This window comes from Chrysemys picta, chromosome 24, assembly GCF_011386835.1.
Source record: "Chrysemys picta bellii isolate R12L10 chromosome 24, ASM1138683v2, whole genome shotgun sequence".
Taxonomy (NCBI): Eukaryota; Metazoa; Chordata; order Testudines; family Emydidae; genus Chrysemys; species Chrysemys picta.
Window position 1 is genome coordinate 16982907 of NC_088814.1, and position 24726 is coordinate 17007632.

A 24726-nucleotide genomic window follows, 5' to 3' on the forward strand; every position below is an offset into this window, starting at 1 on the left:
GAAGAATCCCATGCACTGCTACAGACTAGGGACCGAGTGGCTAGGCAGCAGTTCTGCAGAAAAGGACCTGGGGTTACAGTGGATGAGAAGTTGGATATGAGTCGACAGTGTGCCCTTGTTGCCAAGAAGGCTAATGGCATTTTGGGCTGTATAAGATGGGGGCATTGCCAGCAGATCAAGGGACATGATCATTCTCCTCTATTCGACATTGATGAGGCCTCATCTGGAATACTGTGTCCAGATTTGGGCCCCACGCTGCAAGAAGGATGTGGAAAAATTGGAAAGAGTCCAGCGGAGGGCAACAAAAATGATTAGGGGGCTGGAGCACATGATTTATGAGGAGAGGCTGAGGGAACTGGGATTGTTTAGTCTGCGGAAGAGAAGAATGAGGGGGGATTTGATAGCTGCTTTCACCTATCTGAAAGGGGGTTCCAAAGAGGATGGATCTAGACTGTTCAGTGGTAGCAGATGACAGAACAAGGAGTAATGGTCTCAAGTTGCAGTGGGGGAGGTTTAGGTTGGATATTAAGAGAAACTTTTTCACTAGGAGGGTGGTGAAGCACTGGAATGGGTTACCTAGGGAGGTGGTGGAATCTCCTTCCTTAGAGGTTTTTAAGGTCAGGCTTGACAAAGCCCTGGCTGGGATGATTTAGTTGGGGATTGGTCCTGCTGTGAGCAGGGGATTGGACTAGATACCTTCTGAGGTCCCTTCCAACTCTGATATTCTGTGATTCTATGATGTAATTGAATGGGGATTTTTTTTTTCATTTGACTGTTTCTCATCGGATCCTCCCTGTATTTTATCATTTTCCATCTTCTACTCCTTATTAGGTCATAGGGAATCTCCATTTATAGATCCTCCCCTAAGGAATGTCCGAACCACATGCTCCTCCGTGCCTGTCGGCTTTCCCCCAGCCGTTAGTTTAAAAACTGTTCTACAACCTTTTTAATTTTAAGCGCCAGCTATCTGGTTCCATTTTGGTTTAGGTGGAACCCTTCCTGTAAGGCTCCCCCTCTCCCAAAAGCTTCCCAAGTTCCTAATAAATCTAAACCCCTCCTGCCTACACCATCATCTCATCCAAGCATTGAGACCCTGCAGTTCTGCCTGTCTAACTGGCCCTGCACGTGGAACTGGAAGCTTTTCAACTGGACTTCAATCTCTTACCTAGCAGCTTAAATTTGGCCTCCAGTACCTCTCTCCTATCCTTCCCCATGTCATTGGTACCTACATGTACCACGGTCACCGACTCCTCAGCACTACACATAAGTCTGTCTAGATGTCTCGAGAGATCCACAACCTTCACACCAGGCAGGCAAGTCACCATGCAGTTCTCCCGATCATCACAAACCCAGCTATCTATGTTTCTAATGATTAAATCGCCCATTACTAATACCTGTCTCTTCCTAATAACTGGAGTTCCCTCCCCCAGAGAAGTATCCTCAGTGCGAGAGGATACCACAGCACTATCTGGGAGGAGGGTCCCAACTATGGGATCGTTTCCCTCTGCTTCAATTGGATGTTCTCCTTCCCTGAGGCTTTCATCCTCCTCAACAGCACAGAGGCTGTCAGACCAGGGGTGGGACCGTTCTACTGTGTCCCGGAAAGTCTCATCTGTGTACCTCTCTGTCTCCCTTACCTCCTCCAGCTCAGCCACCCTGGTCTCCAAAGTCCGTACACCGTCTCTGAGGGCCAGGAGCTCCTTGCACCAAATACATACATACATGCTGCATTGGGTGCAATAAACTGGGTAGCCCCCACTCTGTTGCTGGACTTCTGCCTGCATTCTCTTTTTACTCCTAAAACTTGTTCCCTTGTTGGTGCTTTGTTTTTATCAAGCGGTGTTTTGACCTTTAAGTGCAAAGAATGTTAGGTGTAGCGCTTAGCCCCTGCTCACACTCCCCCTGTAAACTCACTTGCCAAACTCCCCTGTTAGCCGCTCCTGTTCGAAATAAACTAGGTCTGTCAAGCAATTAAAAAAATTAATTGCACTGTTAATGGAATACCATTTATTTAAATAGTTTTGTATGTTTTCTGCATTTTTCAAGTATATTGATTTCAATTACAACACAATATAAAGTGTACCAGTGCTCAATTTATATTTTTGGTTATAAGTACTTCCAGTGTGGAAAAACAGAAGAAATAGTATTTTTCAATTCACCTAATACAAGTACTGTAGTGCAATCTCTTTATCATGTAAGTTGAACTTACAAATGTAGAATTATTTACAAAAAACTGCATTCAAAAATAAAACAATCTAAAATTTTAGAGCCTGCAAGTCCACTCAGTCCTATTTCTTGTTCAGCCAATCGCTCAGACAAACAAGTTTGTTTAGATTTTCAGGAGATATGGTAAACAAAAAGTGGGCAGCATTGTCACCTGAAAGTGAGAACAGGCATGACACTGTTGTAGTTGGCGTCGCAAGATATTTACAGGCCAGATTTGCTAAAGATTCATATGTCCCTTCAAGTTTCACCCACCATTCCAGGGGACATGCATCCATGCTGATGATGAGTTCTGCTCAATAACCATCCAAAGCAGTGCGGACCGATGAGTGTTCATTTTCATCATCTGAGTCCGATGCCACCAGTAAAAGGTTGATTTTCTTTTTTGGTGGTTTAGGTTCTGTAGTTTCTGCATTGGAGTGTTGCTCTTTTAAGACTTTTGAAAGCATGCTCCACATCTCATCCCTCTCAGATTTTGGAAGGCACTTCAGATTCTTAAACCTTAGGTCGTGTGCTATAACTATCTTTAGGAATCTCACATTAGTACCTTCTTTGCATTTTGTCAAATCTGCGGTGACAGTGTTCTTAAAATGAACAACGTGCTGGGTCAGTATTTGAGACTGCTACAACATGAAATATATGGCAGAATGTGGGTAAAACAGAGCAGGGGACATACAATTCTCCCCCAAGGAGTTGAGTCACAAATTTAATTAATGCATTATTGTTTTAATGAGTGTCATTAGGATGTCCTCTGGAATGGTGCCCAAAGCATGAAAGGGCATACGAATGTTTAGCATATCTGGCACGTAAATACCTTGCAATGCTGGCTACAGAAGTGCCATGCAAATGCCTGTTCTCACTTTCTGGTGACATTGTAAATAAGAAGGCGGCAGCATTATCTCCTGTAAATGTAAACAAACTTGTTTGTCTTAGCGATTGGCTGAACAAGAAGTAGGACTGAGTGGACTTGTAGGCTCTAAAGTTTTGCATTGTTTTGGTTTTGAGTGCAGTTATGTAACACAAAAAAATCTACATTTGTAAATTGCATTTTCATGACCGAGATTGCACTCCAGTACTTGTATGAGGTGAACTGAAAAATACTGTTTATATTTTATCATTTTTACAATGCAAATATTTGTAATCAAAAATAATTGAAATCAAAGTGTATATTACAACACAGAATACAATGTAGAGAAACATCCAAAATATTTAATAAATTTCAATTGGTATTCTATTGTTTAACAGTGAGATTAAAACTGCAATTAATCGCAACTAATTTTTTTTAACCATGATTAATTTTTGAATTAACGGTGATTAATCGACAGCCCTAAAATAAACACTTTCTTCTCAGCTCCTGAAGGGCAAAACTTCTTAAAATCATTCTTGAGTTTGGCATTGGTATTAATGTACCAATTGGAATAATTTGGTTTGTGAAGTAGGGTGGGTAGGCCCAGGGTTATAGGTAGTAACAGATTGGCCTTTCATTTCCAATAGCAGGTCCAGCTCAAAACTACATTTCAGAATAATTACAGCAGCCAGTTTGGCTGATCATTGAATAACTGGTGTCCAGATCACTGATGTATAGTAGGAAAGCTGCCTTATAGCCTGAATCCAGCAAATCCTGGTTGGAGCACCATGGAGTTAAACAGTGGTCTTTGTGCTATGAGATTAATTGGCTGGATTAGGATTTGTACTGAGAGGAGAGAATGGAACAACGGGACCCAGAGCCTTTTGGCATCGTCCCAGTACAAAAAATAACCATCCTCTCTAAGGGGTGGTAACTAATCACTTACAGAGATATCAACCCAAAAAAATCACCACCACGGTTGGGATGTTAAATTCATGTGCATTTGATTGTAGACTCATTTTGCCAGAGATTGCTGTGCATACATCTTCATTTTAAAAATTGTTTCCCTATGATTTCTGGTAAACTGCAACTACCTGTGCACCTTTTCATGCAGCCATCATCCTACTGGGGCACAACTTCATTTGCTTTAACTACATATAGTTGGCATCCTCATTCTTGGTATAGTTTAATAGAATTTGGTAGAAATACTCCAGGGATGAACTTGATCTGGAGGTGTTACTGCATTGCTTTTCTTAGTTTGTGCTTGTATTCATCCTTATTGAATTACATACCAGTTAAGATCAGATAGAAAAGCTCCAGGTATCCCTCGAAACAGAGGGAATGTCAGTACTTGTAGATGGAGTTTTCTGTTCCACAAATCTTTGGGCAGGTTAAGGAGGTTCAGTTGGCATTTTGGTCGTAGCTTTATGTGAACAGCTGCCAGTTTTTAATTATTTTATTAATTGGCTTGGAAATTTAAATTGTTTTTCTCATGTGAGCTCAGCTCATCCGATGCACTTCATTTGCAGCCATAAGGTGGGTTTATTAAGTAGTCATACTAAACATTTTGTCAGTCTCCAGCTATAGAACCACAAATTCTAGATTGTAAATTTCTTGGTAAGGCGCTGTTCTCTACGGTGGTGAGCATGTGACCACTTAACAAATGCATTACTTTATAAGAATACTGTTTTCTGTTGTAGAACATATAAAGGCCAGATTAAAAAAAGAATGTATTCTAGTTAGTTTTCACAACACTCACATATATTTTAGTTTGTAGGAGAATATGGGTGTATCAAGTTGCTCTAAAACAATGTTTCTATTTTAACCAGCGTCATGTTAAGGTTTCCATGTGAAGGCTTTTTTCCTTAATGGAATTGTTCAGCTTCATTGATTATTTTACAGGAACTTAACAGTACTGACTTTCATTAATATTGCAGGATTATGTCGACAAAGAAAAGGCAATTGCCAAGGCCCTGGAAGACCTCCGAGCAAACTTTTACTGTGAACTCTGTGACAAGCAGTATCAAAAACATCAAGAGTTTGACAACCACATAAACTCTTATGACCATGCTCACAAACAGGTAAACAGCTGCTGTCACTGCAGATAAGTACCATGATATTCTCATTGCAGAGCCTTGCGTGTTAATATTTTGAATGCCCCTATATCCCCACGGAAGCTTCTTGCTGCTCTTGGTTGAGATGTGTTCCATTGCCAACAATGGAATACTCATTGAAAGAAATGTAATTGATGGCATCAAGGGGTTAAGCTTTGAACTAACCATGTTCAGGAGCAGGTGGCAGTCAGACTGAAAAGGAGATTAGGTGTGTATGGATGGCTCCCACTTAAGTCATCAATACTTTGGAATGAACAGTGGAGCTTCTGAGGCCCAAGTAATAGGCCCTATGGTGAATTCCAATAACTGGGATATCTGGCTTCATGTACTAGACTTCAAATGGAATAGAGAATTGTGATTCTGGGTGACATAATAGGTTTTATAATAAGAATGGCCATTGCAGCAAGGAAAAAGTCATTAGGAATAATATCCAAGTCCTGTAACTCCACTGAGCTGGCCAATTCTAAAAAAATTCTCTGTTGAAATAGATTGAATTTCAAAAGGTGGCCTATGTTGTGATGTCTATAGACATCTTGTTGTATGTTCATTACTAAAAGTTCAGGCCTCAGACTTAGGGTTTGGCTATACTTGCAAGTTAGAGCGCATTAAAGCAGCCCCGGGCACCCTAGCTCACTACCCGTCCATACTGGCAAGGCACGTAGAGCGCTCTGACTCTGCAGCTGGAACGCTTCTGGTACTCCACCTCGGCGAGTGGAATAACGTTTGCTGTGCCTTGGCTACAACGCCTGGGCATCAGTGTGAACGAGGTGTTGTATTACTGCGCTCTGATCAGCCTCCGGAAACGTCCCATAATCCCCTTAATTCAAGTGGCCACTCTTGTCATTGTTTTTGAATCGCTGCAGGAATGCGGATATGCCCTTTCAAAGCTCCTTTTCTGACAGCCGGCATGCTTATCTGCTCCGAGACAAAGCAACCATTACTGTGGAATGCTGTGTGAGAGAGAGAGGCGTGGGGGGAGGAGGAGGTCTGCTGCTGTCTGAACTTACAAAACAGCATGCTGACATGCTCTCAGCCCCCCAAAAACCCACTCTTTCCCCCCCCCCCATACACACAACACCCTCCCTGTCACACTCCACCCCACCCTCCCCATTTGAAAGCACATGGCAGTCACTTGCATGCTGGGATAATGCACCGCTCCCAATGCCGCTGCAAGTGCCGCAAATGTGGCCACTGGAAGCTGTCAGTGTGGACAGACTACAGCGCTTTCCCTACTGCTCTCTCTGAAGGCCAGTTTAACTTAAAGCGCTCTACATCTACAAGTGTAGCCATGCCCTTAGTCTGTTCACACACTATACCAGTGGTTTTCAAACTTTTTGTATTGGTGACCCCTTTCACACAGCAAGCCTCTGAGTGTGGACTCCTCCCTCCCTCCCCCCCTTTTACATTAAAAATGGGAGGGGTAATTTAATTTAAGGGGGGCTGGGAACTGTCAGCCCCAAGGAGCTGATAGCTTGCAACCCCCATGTAACCACCTTGCAAGCCTCTGAGCGGTCATGACCCCTAGTTTGAGAACCCCTGCTTTAGACAATTGAGTTTTAGGCATTACATAACTTTCTGTTTTAAATGTGTGTCTATAGATGGACCAGGTGGGTGAGGTAATATCTTGAATTGGACCAACTTCTGTTGGTGAAAGAGACAAGCTGAAGAAGAGCTGTGTGTAGCTCGAAAGCCTCTCTTTCACCAACAGAAGTTGGTCCAATAAAAGCTATTACCTCACCCACCTTCTCTCTCCAATATACTGGGACCAACACAGCTACAACTCCGTCTATAGATATCACTTCTCAGAGAGAAGGTATTTTGTTTTTCTGTAATATTACATCTAATAGAACATCATTAATTTGTGCTGATGACTGGAAGATATATTGTGCATTATTGACTTTTGTAAAACAGCAATAAATACAAATACAGTTTTAAAACCAAGGAGAATGCATCACAAAATATACTTTGTTCATTTAAGTGTAGAAAAGTAACAAAGTTTTAATAATACGAGACCTCACTATAGCACTCCTCAATTCTCCGAAAACAACAGTGCAGTAAATTATGAGGTTTACAGAGTAGCAAAGTACAGATTAGTGAGTTTCTATTGTATTATGGAAAACAGCTATACAAGGGCTATTTTGACTAAGTTGATGGGCACATTAGATTGCTAATAGATGGAGTTGTTGCAACCTTCTGATTTAATATACTTTGGACTTTTCATCAGTTTGGCTGAAATTTGAGTGCATGGCAACGGGGGGCCTGTTTAATACCATATATTTGTGTGATGGTATATTAATGGCAGCTCTCGATAAGTGTATCTGAACAATTAACCAAGAGATCTACAGGAGAGTGACATAACTGACATACTTCAGCCACTGCTTAGAGAGACTTATAGAGGAATAACTGACCTGCAGAGCACGGGCCAACCTCATGGTGGTGGAAGAACTGTCCACCACGAGTGTGCGAGAACAGGGTGGCAGAAGTAAAAGCTGCTTGGGGAAAACTTTATGCTGGCACAATCTTCTCATCCATACAAATGGATTTCTGCTTTTGGTGAAAAACTCTTTGGTGTTGGCCATCTGAATGGATACCACCACTGGATAATTTGCAGCTGTTACACCAGTATTAAATGAGGCCTGGAGCTTATGAACCTCCAGATTTTTTTATGAGAAATCATCCAATAAACAGTTCAGGAAGTCGTCTTTAGAAAGTTAAAGGCAGAAGAAATCAAGCTGCATTTAGGAGATTGGACTGTGCAGTGTTAAGGTGCAGGTGGCCTTGTTAAGAAGGTCTGAGTTTAGCAGCAAATTTGAAACTGCCTGGGAATAATTGAAATAGAATCTTGCAGTAGATAACTGTATCTTAGCATGTCCCATTGCCTTTACGAATTACGATTGAAGGTAGGGTCACTTCTGAGGGACAGATTTATCCTTTTTGAGGATAGCTTTTAAAATACTAGTCTGTAGTTTTGTTGTCAAACAATAGAAGGTACCGTATGTTGACAGGTCAGCTTTCCTAGAATCATCTTTGATCAGTGAAGGAAGCAAAGTGATGTGAAGACAAAAGCATTTATTCTTCTTGAGCATTGACTTATGCAAGTAGTTATTAAGGTTAGTTAATGAGCCCAAAAGGACGACTAGTGTGCTAAGTAAACCAAGTGTAAGTTGTTCTGCGTAACCTTTAGTTGAAGCTGAAAATTATTATTTTTTAAAAGCTCTCCCATTTTTTTAGAATATTTTTCCTTAGTTGTGCAGTCTCTTCAAGGAAAAGGCAGCAGTGATAGTTACCTTTCAAAGAAATAATGAAGGTGGGGTAGAGAAGACATTTTAGAACGGAGATTGACTTTTTATTATCTAATTCTATAAAGCAGAGAGATTCCAATAGGAAAAAAGAAGATACAGTTAAGGTGAATCACCTTCTGCCTGTTGCCAGAATGTATAGGGGACCGAGATTAAATAAAGCTCTTGCAGACTTGATTTCCTAATTCATACTTTCTTTGGATCATTTTTCTTCTCAACTAAAACTTGAATATGACAGAGGCTGGGAACTTGTATTTCCCATTTGGCTTTATTGCTGGGGAAAACAAGATCCCACAACATCCTTAGTGATAAATATACCAAACCTCTGTAGTCACTGGAGTTTGGTGTGCTTGGCAATATCTGGCAGCAGTGATCCGATACAGATATGTGAGGGGAAGAAATTCTTAAGACAATAAGTTTAGTTTACATTTTCCATAGCATATTACCTGTCAAGAGTAAATTTCCTTTGGGAATAGTCATTGCTTTTAAATAATTTAAAATGGCAGTTTGCTTATTTCTAAAACTGCTCAGTGGACATTACTTTATCCCTATTAAATAGATCTTCCATCCCTACATCCCCTTCTATTCCCAAGATATAAAGACACTGTCTTGTATTCCAGGAAGGAACTCAGGATTATTGCGAATCAGGGACAATAGGTAAGTGTATTGATCCCTACCCAATAAATTTTGGACCTGCCACCAAGTTGTCGACACTAAAAGTATAAAGGGAAAGTCCTGGTTATGTTTGTTAATGGAGGGACATATTTGAGTTCTCCAGCTGCACAACCAAATTCAAAATACGAGGAATTCTCTATCTGGAATTTTTCAGTTTTTCAGATTTTGAATTGTGCATTAAATTGTGAAATACATATTCCTGTGACTGCCAAGACCCATTGGCTGGTTTAATTCTCTGTTTTTAACCAGAATATCTGGGAACTAACACTCTTTTGTCCTTAAAAATAAGGTTAACATTTGGAAAATAAGAAGATGTAATGGATGTTTTAAAGAGTATAACCCCATCCTCAGAGTAGTAAATTCCTCTGAGGAAAAACTTGAGAAGACTTGTTATGGCAACTGATATTCATACAGAAGGGGGAAAACGACTCTCATAAATTAAGCCTTTTTGAGTACATTCAAAGAGCAGTTAAAAAGTGTTAATTTTGCTTTGTACCATGGAAAGTTACGGTAATTTTTAATGGAGATTTCTAAATGAGGGGAGAGCTGTTGGGTGCAGCAACCAAAAGTTAACGGTTACGTGTGAACTGTCCCACCTCTGAAGCTGTAGGAATCCTGAAGACAGCCTTTTATTAAAGGTTCAAATTCAAAAAGAAAGGGTTAGATGAAGGGAAAACTTTGGAAGCAGTTTTTTAGCAGCTGATTTAGTGATATAGAAAAGAACCCCTCGCAGTTAATCCCTCAACTCAAATGTATGCCACTAGGCATCTGGGGGGGCACCAAAGCCCTTGTGTTTTATGGGGGTGGCAGATTTCTCCCTTTCTTTGTGATGCTACATCAGTCACCTTTGAATTAAACCAGCTCTATGTGGCTTGGAATGATGCACGTAGCTTTCTAGACTTGGCACTCAAATATTCTATATTTATATTAATGTTCTCCTTTCTTAAGGCCCTATACAATATTGATGGTTATCAGTCAGACAGGGATCCTGTATCTTCTGAATTGTGTATGATCAGACACTACAGCTTTTCAAAACTCCAGAACCTGTAACAGTCTCTTAAATCTTACAGCTTCTGGCTTTTTTTTTTTTTTTTAAATCATCCTCTCATTTGATTCCAGGAACGTTTAAGTTCTTTAACATTGCATTGATCAAATGTTTTCTGAACTTTCATATCTATATCCACTAGTCAGTTTTCCATCGCTACGGTACCAAGTAAGAGGAGAAGCACCATTGCACCGCCCAGCAGAAAGGAAAGTGCTCCCCGTCTAGTGCCCTAAAAGCACAGGAGAGTTGAGTATTCTGTGGCAAGTCTTGTCTTCAAATGCGAGGGCCCCAGAATGCTCACACGTGTGAGGATTGCAGATGTACTTTAAATAGAATGCAACTCATGCAACAGTATGATCCGACTAGAGAACCTATCCCTTCCAGGCTACTGTCCTCATCTCTCTGCCAACTGCTATTAAATAAAATTAGTGTACTTTTTAGTATATAACAGCAGATACTGGTTTTCTGAACCTTTTACATGAGTTTGTTCTGTATTGTATACGCTTCTGGGAGAGAACTATATGGTCTGTCATTTATTGTGCATACGTTTAGAGATTCTGTATTTCATTTCATAAAAATTATTATAACATTGCACTTGTTTTTTATGCTCATCTAGCAAGACAAGTGTTTTTGCATCAACTTGTGTGTTAGATGGACACAGGCATGGATTCTCATTTCATCTTTGTCTCCCTTCGCATTTCTTTTTCAATTTATGAAAATGACCCCTAAAGCTAAGGGGATACCTGTAACCCTGTGACACTGAAAACTGTTGCCCTTCGCTGATATTCTTAGCATTCACATAGCAACAAATGCCAGAGGTGGCGTAGACTAAGATATAGTTCTGTAGTATGCCCATAGCAGTGGGGATCCAATTCTGCTAAATAACTTCCTATGTTATATATGGAATAAATGCAGAGACACAAGGGGAAGAGCATCACTGCACTGAGAGAACTAACAAAAGAGCCTTCCAAAATGTGCCTTTCTTCATAAAATCACCTACATTCTCATATTTCAGTTGGTTCTAAGATTTGTTTCATTTTGAGGGCAGACTATTACTGCTTTAGTGTTGCCAGAGTCTCTACTTTATAACACCGAGTAGCTTCAGGATATTCTCTTCACTTTGTGAAGTCCTTTGTACTTGAGTTCTATCTAAAGGCAGATACATGCTAAAGAACATGAGTAAACTTTTCTCCTCTCTCCCCACAACTGAGATCTATGCATGATTTTATTTCAGATTAGCCTTCTCCTTCTGTTCAAAGAGTTCTGAGCTGAAAATAAATACTCAGCAGACTCAACTGTCTTTGTACCCTAATAAAATTAATACCAGATTAAATGATGTAAAGTGAACTTCAGCCTGGAATGCTTTGGTTACATAATGGGCCAGAGTTCTGGCTTTATTGTTCATTCTTACACGGTCTACTGAGCGGCTGTTTGTCTTGACTGTGTCTTCCTTACGTGCCTATGATGGGCATATCTCCAGAGTCTTGTATGTAGCATAAATTTAAAATCATCCAGGAATGTAGCCTGTTTGAGCTAGTTCGAGAAGTCTGTGGGCATATTTTGTAAATTAGTTGCTTTAAATGCCAGCATCTCATGGCATCCTTTACCAATTGTCTCTCTGTGCACCAGATTACTATGGTAACTATAGAGCTCTAGAAAACCTGTTCTGAAAGCACCTGATCATGCCCCTTTGAAATCAATGGGAGTTTTGCCATTGACTTCCGTGGGCACAGGATCAAGACCTAAGTCACAGATGAAAATATTCACACACTCCATCCAAGCTGAGGTTGGTGGCTGTGGATGAAAACACCACCAATCCCATGGGATGAAGCATTTCAGAGTGTTTTATGATGTTCTCAGTGCTGAAGTGTCTACATTCTGGTAAAATTCATTTCAAGGCCTGGAGACTTGTGTGTTTCTTGATTGGCCAGTTTAAGCGATTTTTGTGAAAGTGATCTCTCAGTATAACCATTACTGCATTTTGATTAATAAAGTGGTGACTAATACTCTTGGTTTTCTGGTAACTATCATTCTGAAGTAGGTCAGTACGTGTTTTGCTACTTGGAAAGCATTGCTGCTTCCTAGGAAAGCCAATTCCTCAAGCCATGCCTCTTTTTTTTTTTTTTTTTTTTTCTCCCCTTTCTTTTCAGGAAAAAATATTTCCTGATCTCTACATCCTCTTGTAGCATGAAATTGTAATTTGGTTTAGTAAAGTTCATAACAGAAAAGTCTCTTATTAATCAGTATTTAAGAAAGGAGTGATGAGTTTAGGGACTTTACAATTAGATGAGCATTTGTTTAGGGATTTTAGATGGAAAAATTAAGGCAGATTGTTTATTGAATAGCTTTCTGTGAAAGTTAAGGCCTTGTGTGTTGAAAAATTTAAATTGGCATCCCATAATCACGGATTCCTCTAGATTTAGGCCTTGACAGTTTTGGTTGTCTCTATCCCAATTATGTGTTTGGGTAGGTGGGTGGTTTTATTAGTATTGTAATTTCATTGACTGGTCCATCAGTGTGTTCCATTGACACCACTGACCTCCATTGGTGTGTTCATATGTGCTACTTAGTTCAATTCTGGACTTGGAAAGGAGGGGCTAATGGTTCATTCCATAGCAGGACTTTGTATAAGACCACTCCACAAGTTGTTTTGCACTTACCAAATTGCCTATGAACAAGGACTTTTGGATCTTGTGTCCATAGTAATTTGTTTTTATAGGTTTGTAAACTGGTCTTTTGTTTTTCCACGATTACTTGTATGTGAAACTTGTTAGCAATTTAGCCAGATTTCTTGGCATTTTGGCTATTTCCAAACTTTTTTGCTTGAAAAAGCATCTTTCATAGAGCCAGAGACTAACTACCGGTACATAATATTCCTCATTTTACATCTTATTTGGTACAACCCTGAAGAATGATGGTGCAGTGCTGTGAGACAGTTTAAAATGCTAAAGCTAGCAGCCAGATTATCCTTACATCCAGTGAATAAAGTAAACGTACACTGTTGCTGAAGTTTAACCTGACCATTGTCTGTTGGTATTAAAGGAATTATGCCACGTGTCCTGTAGTCCAGTATTCACCGGTCATAGTTATCAAGAACATACTGTAAATGAATTTCCCATTGCACTAATATTTACTTAGACTTTCTTACTGATTGAGAATAGTTGACAATACACAGATGTTTTTATGTTGATAGCTAGAGCGTCTGGAATACACTGTGGATTGGGACATGTTATGTAGAGTTTATGTAAAATCAGATAGTTTTTCTGGAGGTGGGGGATAGCACAGTCTTTAGGACACTGTCGGTTTGGCTCTTGAAAACGGTGTAATTACTGTTGTCTGCCCAAATCACAGGTAAAGATCCAACTTCGCTATCTGTCATTCCCTTCCTTTACGTAGTCTGCAGTATATTAGTATAGTATAGTGATACTGCACTTCCTAGTGCTTTGCATTGCATATCTCACTTCAGAATCAAAAGTGGTGGTGTCTGGGGGGGGAAGAGCAGCGTTGAAGGAAGCATTAGTTGTCTGGTTAAACTGTGTGTGTAATGAAAACAAGATTACACTGTGGGCAACACCACCAAATTTGAGCCTGCGACTCTAGTGAGCCTGCTTTAAGTTTCAAAGATGGGTGTTTAAAGCCACATCTGAAGGATGGCAGTGGGTTTCTGGGAGTTCAGTGTTTGCACCCTCCATTTACTCATACAAAGTGAAAAGTTGTAATTCATTTTTATTGTAAATAGCTGGGTCATTTTCCCCCCAAATGGATGAAAAATCCAGAAACTTGGCATCGAACCCCAGTTAAATTGTTTTGCCAGCTGTTGGTGACTTTTAACTTCCTGGAGCATTTAGATAAGCAGTTTTAATCAGCATGAAAAAGCTGATACCATTGCTTAGCCTGTTCTTCCTCTAGAAAGAAATTTACTATTCATTATTTAACATATTACCTTCCCCCAAACCCTAAGCCTTTTTCATCCTGGTCAAAGTAGGTGGGATCATTGCGCTGTGTGTGTATGTACGTGCATTCCCTTCCTCTTACCCCTGAAACTGAACCTTTTAGCTTTGATGGATCAGCTCCTTAGTCAATATAATAGTTTGCAGATATACTGAGCGCTTGTGTAGTAATGCTTGCTTTTATTTTTCTCTTTTCCACTCTTGTTATATTTTTACTTTCTTTTTTCTTTGTGATGTGACATTTTCAGCTGATGTGTTGAAAGCAAATCCTTCTAATTTTGGAGTCCAGATCACAAGAGTGAGTTTCCTTCTACTAGTGTCTGTAGCTGTATTTCTTTTTCTTTTTTTTTTTAATTTTGTGTGTGTGCGCGTGTCCTCCCTTCTGATTTTGATAAAGCTCAATCACATTTAGTAACTATTATTAGGTAAGAGAATCCCCCATCTTGTCAAATCTTCATCTTTTTCACAAAGCAATGTTCACTTTACATTGGGTCAAATCAGTTCCTCAAACCTGATCCGTTTGATGGATTTTTCAGATCCTAGCATGTGACGAATATCTCTGCAGTTCTGTTCTAATCAAGAATCAGCCTTTGGTAAAGGTTATATTTTGAAGTAAACAATTGTTAAATTATAGGCCAAGGTTTTTCAAAAGTGACTACTGATTATTGAATGCCCCAATTTTTAGGAGCTCAATGTGACACACCTTACAGGGATCTGTTTTTCAGAGGAAGTGCTCAGTGCTTTCTGAAAATCAGGCCCTTTTAAAGTGTCTCAGGTTTAGCACTAAAAAACAGGCAGTCAAAATCACTAGTCCCTTTTGAAAATCTTAGCCAGAGCTGCTTGTTGGTTTTCTCTGTGGATCAGGACAGCACTCTTAAACTAATTGTGTAGTTTTGCAAGCTAATCAGTGGAAAAAGCATTTTTTCCCTAAGGTTTAAGACAGATTTTTCAAAGCTGTCCAATGGGTTTGAACACCCAGCCTATTAAAGTTAATGGGCTTTGGGGATCAAGCTCTCCTAGGGGCTTTGAAAATCACATCCTAGGTCAAGAAAATGTTAAACTACTTGGACCTAGCTCTGTTTCCCCATTCCACCCCAAGCTTCCAGTCCATGCCTCTCTGGTATCCAGTGCCACTTCGGATTCTTTTTTCAGTGGACTTTCTAAGAAACTGGCAAAGCCATGCTGCATTCTTGCTAATATTGGAATTTTTTCCACACTGTCCAAACACTACATACAGGAAAATGAGTTACTGCTCATGGTAAAAGGTATATTCTATTTTGTTGATTAAACAATCACTTTCATAATGAGTTCAGTTCTAGTTACACTCCGCCTCCCCAGCTGTAACTTGTACATTGCTTTTCAAGATATGTACCTGGATAATTTTTCTGCACTAGCTAATCCCTTTTCATTCTTTGGCGCATACTATCAAGACTTCTGTCATGCACTGTCAAGTATATTTGCACCCTGCAAGAACAGCAGAGTAAAGTCATTTTTTTTCCTTCCAGAATTTGCTTGTTGCTTTGAAATCAGCTTTATTATACATGCTAAAGAAAACGTATAAACACTGATTGGAACTGCAGATATTAGATATGAAGTAGTAGCCAAAAGTGATCAACAGTTGTCTTTCCATTTAACTATTGGGAGGATGGCAATGTGTTCTATTTGGCTTGTTGGACTAAGATGCTGTCACTCCATCTTAGCTTAGTAAATTTGTACTGGTTAGTGGTGGGGTGGGATGACAACACACTTTCCAGTGTTACAGCAGAGAAACTCTTTAATGCACTGATTCACTTGCCATTTTCATCTGATCTCTCTCACTGTCTCTTGCCACAGAGGTTGAAAGATCTCAAGCAAAGGGAGTTTGCTCGCAATGTCTCTTCAAGATCACGTAAAGATGAGAAGAAGCAAGAGAGAGCCCTCCGGCGTCTACACGAACTGGCTGAGCAGAGAAAGCAAACTGAATGGTGAGTGGTAGAGATCTGTGGCCATGGCTAGACAGCACAGAAATGGGTTTCGCCTGAAATAAAAAGGTTACAAAAACTACTGCTTGTAACCTGTACATCATTCTTGCTGCTGTGCATCTGAGCCATTGCGAAGTGATGTGTTTGTAAATAGCAAGGCTGGGGCCTCAGCCTTCTTTCCATTGACATTCAGATGAGTAAATTAATCACTATGCAAAACAGTTGTATTTGTCTTTCATACCAGATGTAGCCCACAGCTCTTCATAATATTAAAGAATGCAAGACATTGGGCAGTATTGGGTAAAAGTTACCCTGAAAAGAGTGTAAAGCCATTGTTTTAATATATTTACCATATACTTAATTATTCTAAGAACAGGCCTGAGGGCATTAAAAATTAAGCATGGGCAGGAGCAAAATTGTTTAAATTGAGGTATGATGCCACCTATAAGCTTATGTGAATCTGTCTAATCAGCCTTCCCCTCTATTTTAAAACATTCCATAGCGCTCCTGGAAGCGGGCCCATGTTCAAAACGACCACTGTGGCTGTAGATGAAGAAGGTGGTGATGATGATAATGATTCAGCAGCTATCAGCAGTTCTTCCATCCAAACAACTTCTAGCCAGTCTACAGAAATAACCGTGGACAGGGGAGTCATTCTGAACACTGGACAAGTCAGCAGCACTGTTCCGTCAGGCGGCCAGATGCCAATCCAGGCAACACAGGCAATCAGTTTTGGCATTAAGAATAATTTGGGAACTCCACTGCAGAAGATAGGAGTGTCATTCTCCTTTGCCAAGAAGGCTCCAGTAAAGCTCGAGTCTATAGCATCTGTTTTCAAGGACCATGTGGAGGAATCGAGTCCTGCAGATGGAACAAAAACTGAGGAGAGAGCCTCCTCCGATCAAGGGACTTTGCAGAAGACCGGTGAGGCCGAGACCACAAATAGTCCTGACAACAGAGTTGAAGATGATGACCAGCACGAAAAAGACAATGGATCTCTTGCCACTACATTATCTAAGTTAAAAAAGATGAGAAGAGAAGAAGGACCAGTGCCACTAGAGCCAGAATATTATCATTATATTCCCCCAGCCCATTGTAAAGTAAAACCGAACTTTCAGTTCCTGCTTTTCATGAAGTCCACAGAGCAAATGGAAGCAGAAAATGCAAGCAAAAAAACGGTGCATGAAAGTAAAAAGAGTAATTCTCCAAAACCCAAAGCTGGCAAGCACACAGAAAAGGCAGCCGAGTGCACTTTGCAGCAGAAGGAGCCAAGTACAACTGAACTTGCAGATCACCGAAGCAAAACAGAAGCAAAAGAAATTCCAGAAAATGCAAGTGTACAAGAAAGCAAGCTGTCTACAGAAAGCAATCCCCCAGATCAAGACACTACTAAAGAAGCCACTCAGCCTGTCCCTGGTTGTAAAGAAGTCATCGAGGGACCGAAGCATCCAATGGGACCCTTTTTCCCAGTTTTGAGTAAAGATGAAAGCACTACTTTGCAGTGGCCATCAGAACTTCTTATATTCACCAGGGCAGAGCCATCTGTTTCATACAGTTGTAATCCCTTGTATTTTGATTTTAAGCTGTCACGTAACAAAGATGCTAAAGCGAAAGGAGCAGAAAAACCTAGAGACACATTAGGCCTTTCTAAGGAAAATATACAGTCCACAGAATTTAGTCACATAAGCAAAAGCAAAGAAAGAGGAAGCACAGCTAACAGTTCTGCTGCAAAACCAGAAAATAAACTTGTCTCTGTCTGTGGTACCCAGAGCAAGCAGGAGTCCAGCTTGGCAAGCGTTGGCAAAGTGGAAGAAACAGATGACAGTAGTAAAACTCTAGCCAGTAAAAAAGACAAGGCTGGGAAATCCCACAGACATAAAAAGAAAAAGAAGCACAAAAAGTCCAGCAAGCACAAACGTAAACACAAGGAAGAAGCTGAAGAGAAAAGCCGAAAAACTGACACGAGGGAGGAGAAACCCAAGAAACGGAAAAAACACAAACACAAAAAAAGCAAATCGTCTCTTCCTACTGAATCTGAGCGGGTGCTGAAACCTGACGTGCCCGAGGAGGGGAGCCATCTGCAGAAAAAAAAACACTGCTTTCAGGACCCTCAGCGGAAGGCACTCTCTGCGGAAGAGGGGACTAGTGGCAAAAAAGAGGACAGTGGTAACTCTTCCCAAGAGCACAGCAGCAAAAAACACAAGACTGACCTGCAGCTATCATCTTCTGCCTCAAAGAAGCGGTGTTCTGCTCCTTCTTTTGGCAGGTCCAGCCATAGGAGCCGGCAGAGTAGTGGGGACTATGAAAGTGATGAAGGCTCTCACCGAAAAGACTTCCGACAGAAATCCATGTCACAGTACAGTGATGACTATGACTCTGGTAGCGACCACTCCAGAAGCCGTTCCAGATCAGGGCGAAGACATTCTTCTCGCAGGTCCTCTCGAAGGTCATATTCAACGAGTTCCGATGCCTCTTCAGACCACAGTAGGTATAGTCGCAGGAGAAGTTATTCAGATGATAGCTATACTGACTACAGTGACAGATCAAGGTGTCATTCAAAGAGGTCTCATGATTCAGAGGATTCTGACTACAACAGCTCAAAACACAGATCAAAAAGGCACAAGTACTCCTCCTCAGAAGATGACTACAGTCTAAGTAGAAGCAGGTCTAGAAGTCGAAGCAGGAGCCGAACCCACACTAGGGGAAGGTCAAGAACAAGAAGTCGGGGTAGAACACGGAGCAGCAGTTGTAGCCGTAGTCGAAGCAAGAGGAGAAGTCGAAGCGTAACTGGCCGCAGTTGGAAACGGAGTCGGAGCTACAGCAGAGATCGCAGCCGGAGCACAAGAAGCCATTCACAGAGATCTCTTTCAAGAAAGGGCTCTCGGGATCATGAGAGCCCTGAAGACAGGAGATCTGGGCGAAGAGACTTCATCAGATCCAAAATATATCGCTCGCAGTCTCCGCACTATTTCAGAGCAGGCCGAAGTGAAGGGGCTTTGAAAAAAGAGAGCAGAGGAGATGAAACAAAGGTAACTAGTTCTCTCCCTCAAAATAGCTGTAGTTCTGGCTTGTTAAAAGCTCCTGAAAGTGATTGTGGTCCAGAAGAAAAGAACTCGGTCACAGCAAAACTGCTGCTAGAAAAGGTTCAGTCCAGGAAGGTTGAAAAGAAGCCCAGTGCTAATGATGAAATGCTAGCAGGGACGAACAAGGTTGGGATAAAACTTAAAGATCCTCCACAGGGGTACTTTGGCCCTAAGCTTCCCCCCTCATTAGGCAACAAACCAGTTCTCCCTTTAATTGGGAAGCTCCCTACGATCCGAAAACCAAATGCCAAGAGGTATGAAGAGTTGGGAGTAGAGAGGGGTGAGGAACAGGAGCTGTCAGAGGTTGAGGAAGTCCCCCAGGGTAGCATGGAGAGTCAGTTGGCAGTCCAGCCTCTGCTGGAGGAGGAGGTGGTGATGCTGCTGCAGGACAAACCCCTGGAAGAACAGAAACCTGCTGAACCTGCTGTGGAAACGCCACCAGTTCCTCTTGAACCGCAGGCACTTCCCGAATGCTACAGTTCTGGAGAACTAATTATGCCACACAACTATCTCTCTGATCCCAATGATGGTGATGCATTAGAACCCGTGGAGAGTGGTAACCCGCCTGTCCCTGTAGAAACCAGCATGATGCCTTTAGTTCCAGATGTTGAACACTTTCCTGGTTACGTGACTCAGAGTGGGGAGCCAAGCATTGACGGAGAGCCAGAAGGAGCAGAAGATTCCTCCCTGGCACCACTTGAGAGCCAACCAATCACTTTCACACCTGAAGAAATGGAGAAGTACAGTAAGCTTCAGCAAGCAGCTCAGCAGCACATTCAGCAACAGCTTCTAGCAAAGCAGGTCAAAACCTTTCCTGCTTCAGCAGCGCTGGCCCCAGCAGCACCTGCGCTGCAGCCGATCCACATTCAGCAGCCGGCAGCTGCGTCCGCAACATCCATCACCACTGTGCAGCATGCCATTCTGCAGCACCATGCCGCTGCGGCTGCTGCAGCTATCGGGATTCACCCGCACCCTCACCCCCAGCCTCTGGCTCAGGTTCATCATATACCCCAGCCCCATTTGACCCCCATTTCATTGTCCCATTTAACCCATTCTATTATTCCAGGGCACCCTGCTACATTTCTAGCCAGCCATCCCATACATATCATTCCTGCGTCTGCTCTCCATCCAGGCCCCTTTACCTTTCATCCTGTTCACCATGCTGCTCTTTATCCAACCCTTCTTGCCCCTCGACCGGCTGCTGCTGCAGCTGCTACAGCTTTACATCTTCACCCTTTGCTGCACCCCATTTTCTCAGGTCAGGACTTACAGCACCCTCCCAGTCATGGCACATGAAGAGAAAGTAACTCAGCCTCCGAGAATGGAGACTTGCACATTTCGAAAAGTGGGGGGAAGGTGATCCAGCTGACAGGTGAGATCTGAGAATTTCCTTTCACTCTTAGCAGCTGAGGAAGTGGGTTCTGGCTTGAAGGCCACCTGTGGTGCAGCAGTTCAGTTTTGTGCGTGTTGTGTGCATTTGTTTACTATTAGGGATTTTCTCACATTTCCACATCTGAGAGAACATATTTATGTAGCATCATCATGGCCCAGATGAGTCATCTCAAATTCAGAGAGACAAGATGCTTTGTGAAAGGCTTTTTTTCCTGTATTCTTACATCTTTATTCATCTTCCTTCTGCTCTCTTGTAAATTACATACAGGGTTTCACACTCTGGCTAATGGTTGTCTCTCTCAAATCCTTGTAATGAGGTCATCTAATTAAAATGGTCTACATGATTGAATCCTGGTTGTAATCAGTGATGCTGCATGCATAAAACATTTAATAACTGACAGCTGTGTCCTGCCAAGAGGACTTTGCTGGAAGGTCATGGCCACTCTTGGTTTTGCTGGGGCAGTAACCAGTTAGCAGACATTGCAGAAGATTTCTTGGTACCTGATGTCACATCCCCCACTGTCTGACGTACGCAGTGAAGGTGGAAATAGGATTTAATTTTAAAGCTTTACTGAACAAAAGAGCTAACTGTTCAAAGCTGGGCACTTCTCCATCCTGCGTTAACATTCTGCTCTCAGGTGAGGACTGTGCGCTGAAGCCTTTTGTGTGAAACAGAGAGGTGTTCTCAGATTGCTGGCTTGTGACTTTGGTCTAGCCTTTGACCACTGTACTCTTGAGAGAGATCTTTCATACTCCGATCTCCCAAAGTGGTGTAAAAAAGAGGCATTTGATTGAGAATGAAAGAAAAATCCCTTCCTGAGCTGAAGCAATATGGAGGACTGGAACCCAATAACAATCTGGAGAAATTAACCAGAATATGTAAAGTGTATTCCTTTCTCTGTAATATTGATGTTTGTTTATTAATTTATAGGATTTTTTTAAATGTAAAGACTTGCACTGAACTCTGTAAACGTAAAAATGCTGCTTTTTGTAGCTCATATAAAAAAGGTTACATATTTGTAGTATACTGCAATAATATTTTTTACAGCCAGTTCTTTTAGTGGTACTTGTTCTGGTGGCTTTTGTGTAAATATGTTTGCTGTAGTTGAAATAAGACACTTGTAAAGGTTAACCTTACCGTTTCAGCTAGATACAAAATGACTAAGCATGTATATTTTATCAAGCTCATGTATTTTTGGAGTTTTTATGGACTATAAAATGTAAAAAAAAAAAAATCTTCATTTAGCATTTTGCAGAAGAAAAATGTGAGATTTGGAATAAATGCGGTGCATTGAAGACACTGATGACTCTAACAGCTAATGAATTGTATCACGTTGGAAGGTGACGACTGCTGGATTTGTAAAATGCTGTACAGATGAAAGCAACATAGGTATATATTGCATGCTTGTGATCTGGAACTAAGCTGCCAGCTTCATAGGAACCTGATCCTGATGGCAGATTCAGGAGTGTCAGGAAATTGGGCTAAGTCCCGTATAGAACAAAATGCCCATGTTTATTCCTGGGTTTGAACCACTGACTTGCAGATGTCACCCTACCTACTTGTCAGGCACAAGTCCAATATTCCAATGATAAAAGAACCGTTAGCTTTAAAATGTGGCTCTTTATTTTGAGTGAAGTTTTTTGGTTGATCACTAATTCATTCAGACTCCTCCCACCTGTGACCTTTTTCTGAAGGGATTTGTTCACATATCAGCCCCATTACTTTAGAGAATACGAACTCTGGAAGTTCAGTCCCTCTGCTAAATAGCTGTTCCCATTGCATCAGCCCTAAAACAGGAGCTCTCCTGCTTGGTTTGGAGGAGTGAAAGTCCACTCTCTGGTTTAATGCATTTTTCAAATGTGCGGGGCTCCATACTCTCTCACAGTTCACAGTAACTCCCTTGTGATTAGATTGGAAACATGGCCAGATTCCATGCTCTGTGCTGTCAGACCCAGGCCGAGACAGGCCTGCTCTGAGATGAAGCAACAAGCATGCTGTGGCTACAAGCATAACTAGCATTCCTGTTCTTCCCTTTCCTCCCCATACTCCCCGAGCACTGTAGAACTGAGAAATCTGGAGTGTAAATTCAAAGGATTTGAAGCCCTGAGATTGCTCGCTAGTTAAAAAGAGAGGAATTTGCATTTTGAACAAATAGCACTGAAAAAAATCACCTGTTAAAATAAAGGGACTCAGTTTTTTAATTGATGTAAATATTTAACAGATACAGTATTAATGTTAATGTTTCAATGCTGAGCTTCATTAGCTTTTAGATTCAGTATGCGTGTTCTGGCACCCGACACACTGCAGTGGGGGGAGGGGGTTGACTTTCAGAATAGTGCTAAAAATTAACCTAACAAGCATAAACAGACTGTATTTAACTTTGTCATATATATATATATATATGCTGTAAAATGAGGGAAAAGAAACTTTCTAATAAACCAATGATTTGTGGAAAAATGGTGTAGTTCTTCCCAAAAACATAAGACAAGCTCTTGCAGCTAGTGGTTAATGTAGATAAATGGAGAAGTTGGGGGTGGAATTTGGGTCGTCTTGTAGCATTCTCAGTAGTCTGAATTTCAGCTGTTTTAAATGTTCATTGCAACAGAGGAGAACTGAGACTATTGCTAGTAAGAACTGCTGGATCATGTAAAGACCTCTGTCTTCCAGAGCTCGCTGTTCAGTGAGCGCAAGCATTTCCTACCATGTGGTAGGACACAGTTTGTAAATGTGGTCTCTGGCCTCCTTGGCATGTGGGGGGGAGGGGGTTCTTAAGAGTCCAGATTTATGTAGAAATTACATCTGCAGAAAAACCTCTGCTGCTGGTCTGAGCCTTGCCTCCCAGAGCTTTAGCTGCTACTTTCCACCCGTTCCCTGCCTTGCCAGCAGTGTGTGTGTCTCTGGTGTGTAGAGATGGGGAGGTGGAGGACAAAAAGCCCAAACTGATCATTCCTTAATCAAAGAAGTTGCTTTCTTTAGGCCTTCAGCAGCACCTGTTTCTTAGTACCTTGGGCTTCAAGGAGAGAACTGGATCTTCCTTTTGAAAATGCCCCTCACGGTTGCATCCTCCGCCAGGCCGGGCTGGCTTTAAATTACAGCCATTAGGTGCTGGAAGCTTATGGAAGGCTGCAAATGAAAGTCCTAGGTTCCCTCCTCTGGGGAGGGAGAATCAGTCAGGTCACTGCTTCGGGCTGTCTTCAAGCTCTCATGGTTAGTTCAGTGCCCAGACTCGGACTCAGATGAGAGCATGGAGATCAGATACCCAATTTTTAATGTCACCAAATGCAGTTTAGAAAGATGGAAATTCCTCTAAAGGGTTGTTTGTTTGGAGAAATGTACTTGGTTTTTGATTCCTGCTACACTGGGCCATACCCAACTTCCCACTTCTCCTAGTGTATCCGAAATATCTAATCCGGATCAGGCTTCAAAATGAACATGTTCAGTCCTTCCCCCACTCTGGAACATGGGTGGCTGTGGCTGATGTATTCAGCAGCTTGGCAAGGAATGAGGCCTGCTGGCTTGGCCTTACTCCATAACACACTTTCTGTGTGAAGGGAGTCCTGCAGTTCCAGACCTTTATCACAGCCTCAATTTCACTAGAAATTTACCATGATCCTACACAACCCTGGGCCTGTCACATCATCTTTGTGCCTAGTGTGCAGAGGATCATTTCTTAGCCACAGACGTTGCTTTCAGTGGGCAACCTTTCAAACCATTTGGGAAGGGCACTTCCCCACGGCATCTGACTGCATTCAGTTGATGACAAGGGATTTCCATCTCGATGAGCAGGTGACCATGCAAGCAGTCTGTCTGAAGGGGCGAGAGCTCTTCCAACACGATCCCACTTGCATTCAGTACCTGCCACAGCCTCAGAGTGTAACTAGCCTCCAGTGGGCAGGGGATGGGGTGGAAGAAGGTGCAGACAAGTGTGATTTTTTTATCTAGTCCACAAGGGTGGTTTGGGAGTGGCACGGTTGCATGACACCTGCAAGGCCATGATTTCCAGATCACCTTGGCTGTGAGCAGTCGTTCCTCTCATCTTCCTCAAATCAGGGGCCATGGTTTCCAAGGTCCATTGCTTACCTCAGACCCTCAGGCTTTATCTGCCCATTCTTTCAGGGAATTTCTAGAGGCTCTAG

The 24726-nt window shown here is 41.8% G+C and overlaps 1 protein-coding gene across 19 annotated transcripts in view; it reads left to right on the forward strand.

Moving 5' to 3' along the window:
- The window catches only part of GPATCH8 (G-patch domain containing 8), an 88554-nt gene extending 65507 nt beyond the window's left edge, over positions 1–23047 (forward strand). For 15 of the 19 annotated variants that reach the window (XM_065577506.1, XM_005282875.5, XM_065577517.1 and 12 more), the window contains 3 exons: positions 5008–5151; positions 15987–16117; positions 16617–23047. In XM_065577506.1, coding sequence (XP_065433578.1) covers positions 5008–5151; positions 15987–16117; positions 16617–20493 — 4152 coding nt within the window. In that variant the 3' untranslated portion in view covers positions 20494–23047. Of the gene's footprint in view, positions 1–5007; positions 5152–6301; positions 9141–15986; positions 16118–16616 lie in introns of those variants that run through there. The other 4 variants (XM_042844824.2, XM_065577521.1, XM_065577520.1 and 1 more) reach the window with 2 other exon arrangements.
- Positions 23048–24726: the final 1679 nt, after the last annotated feature.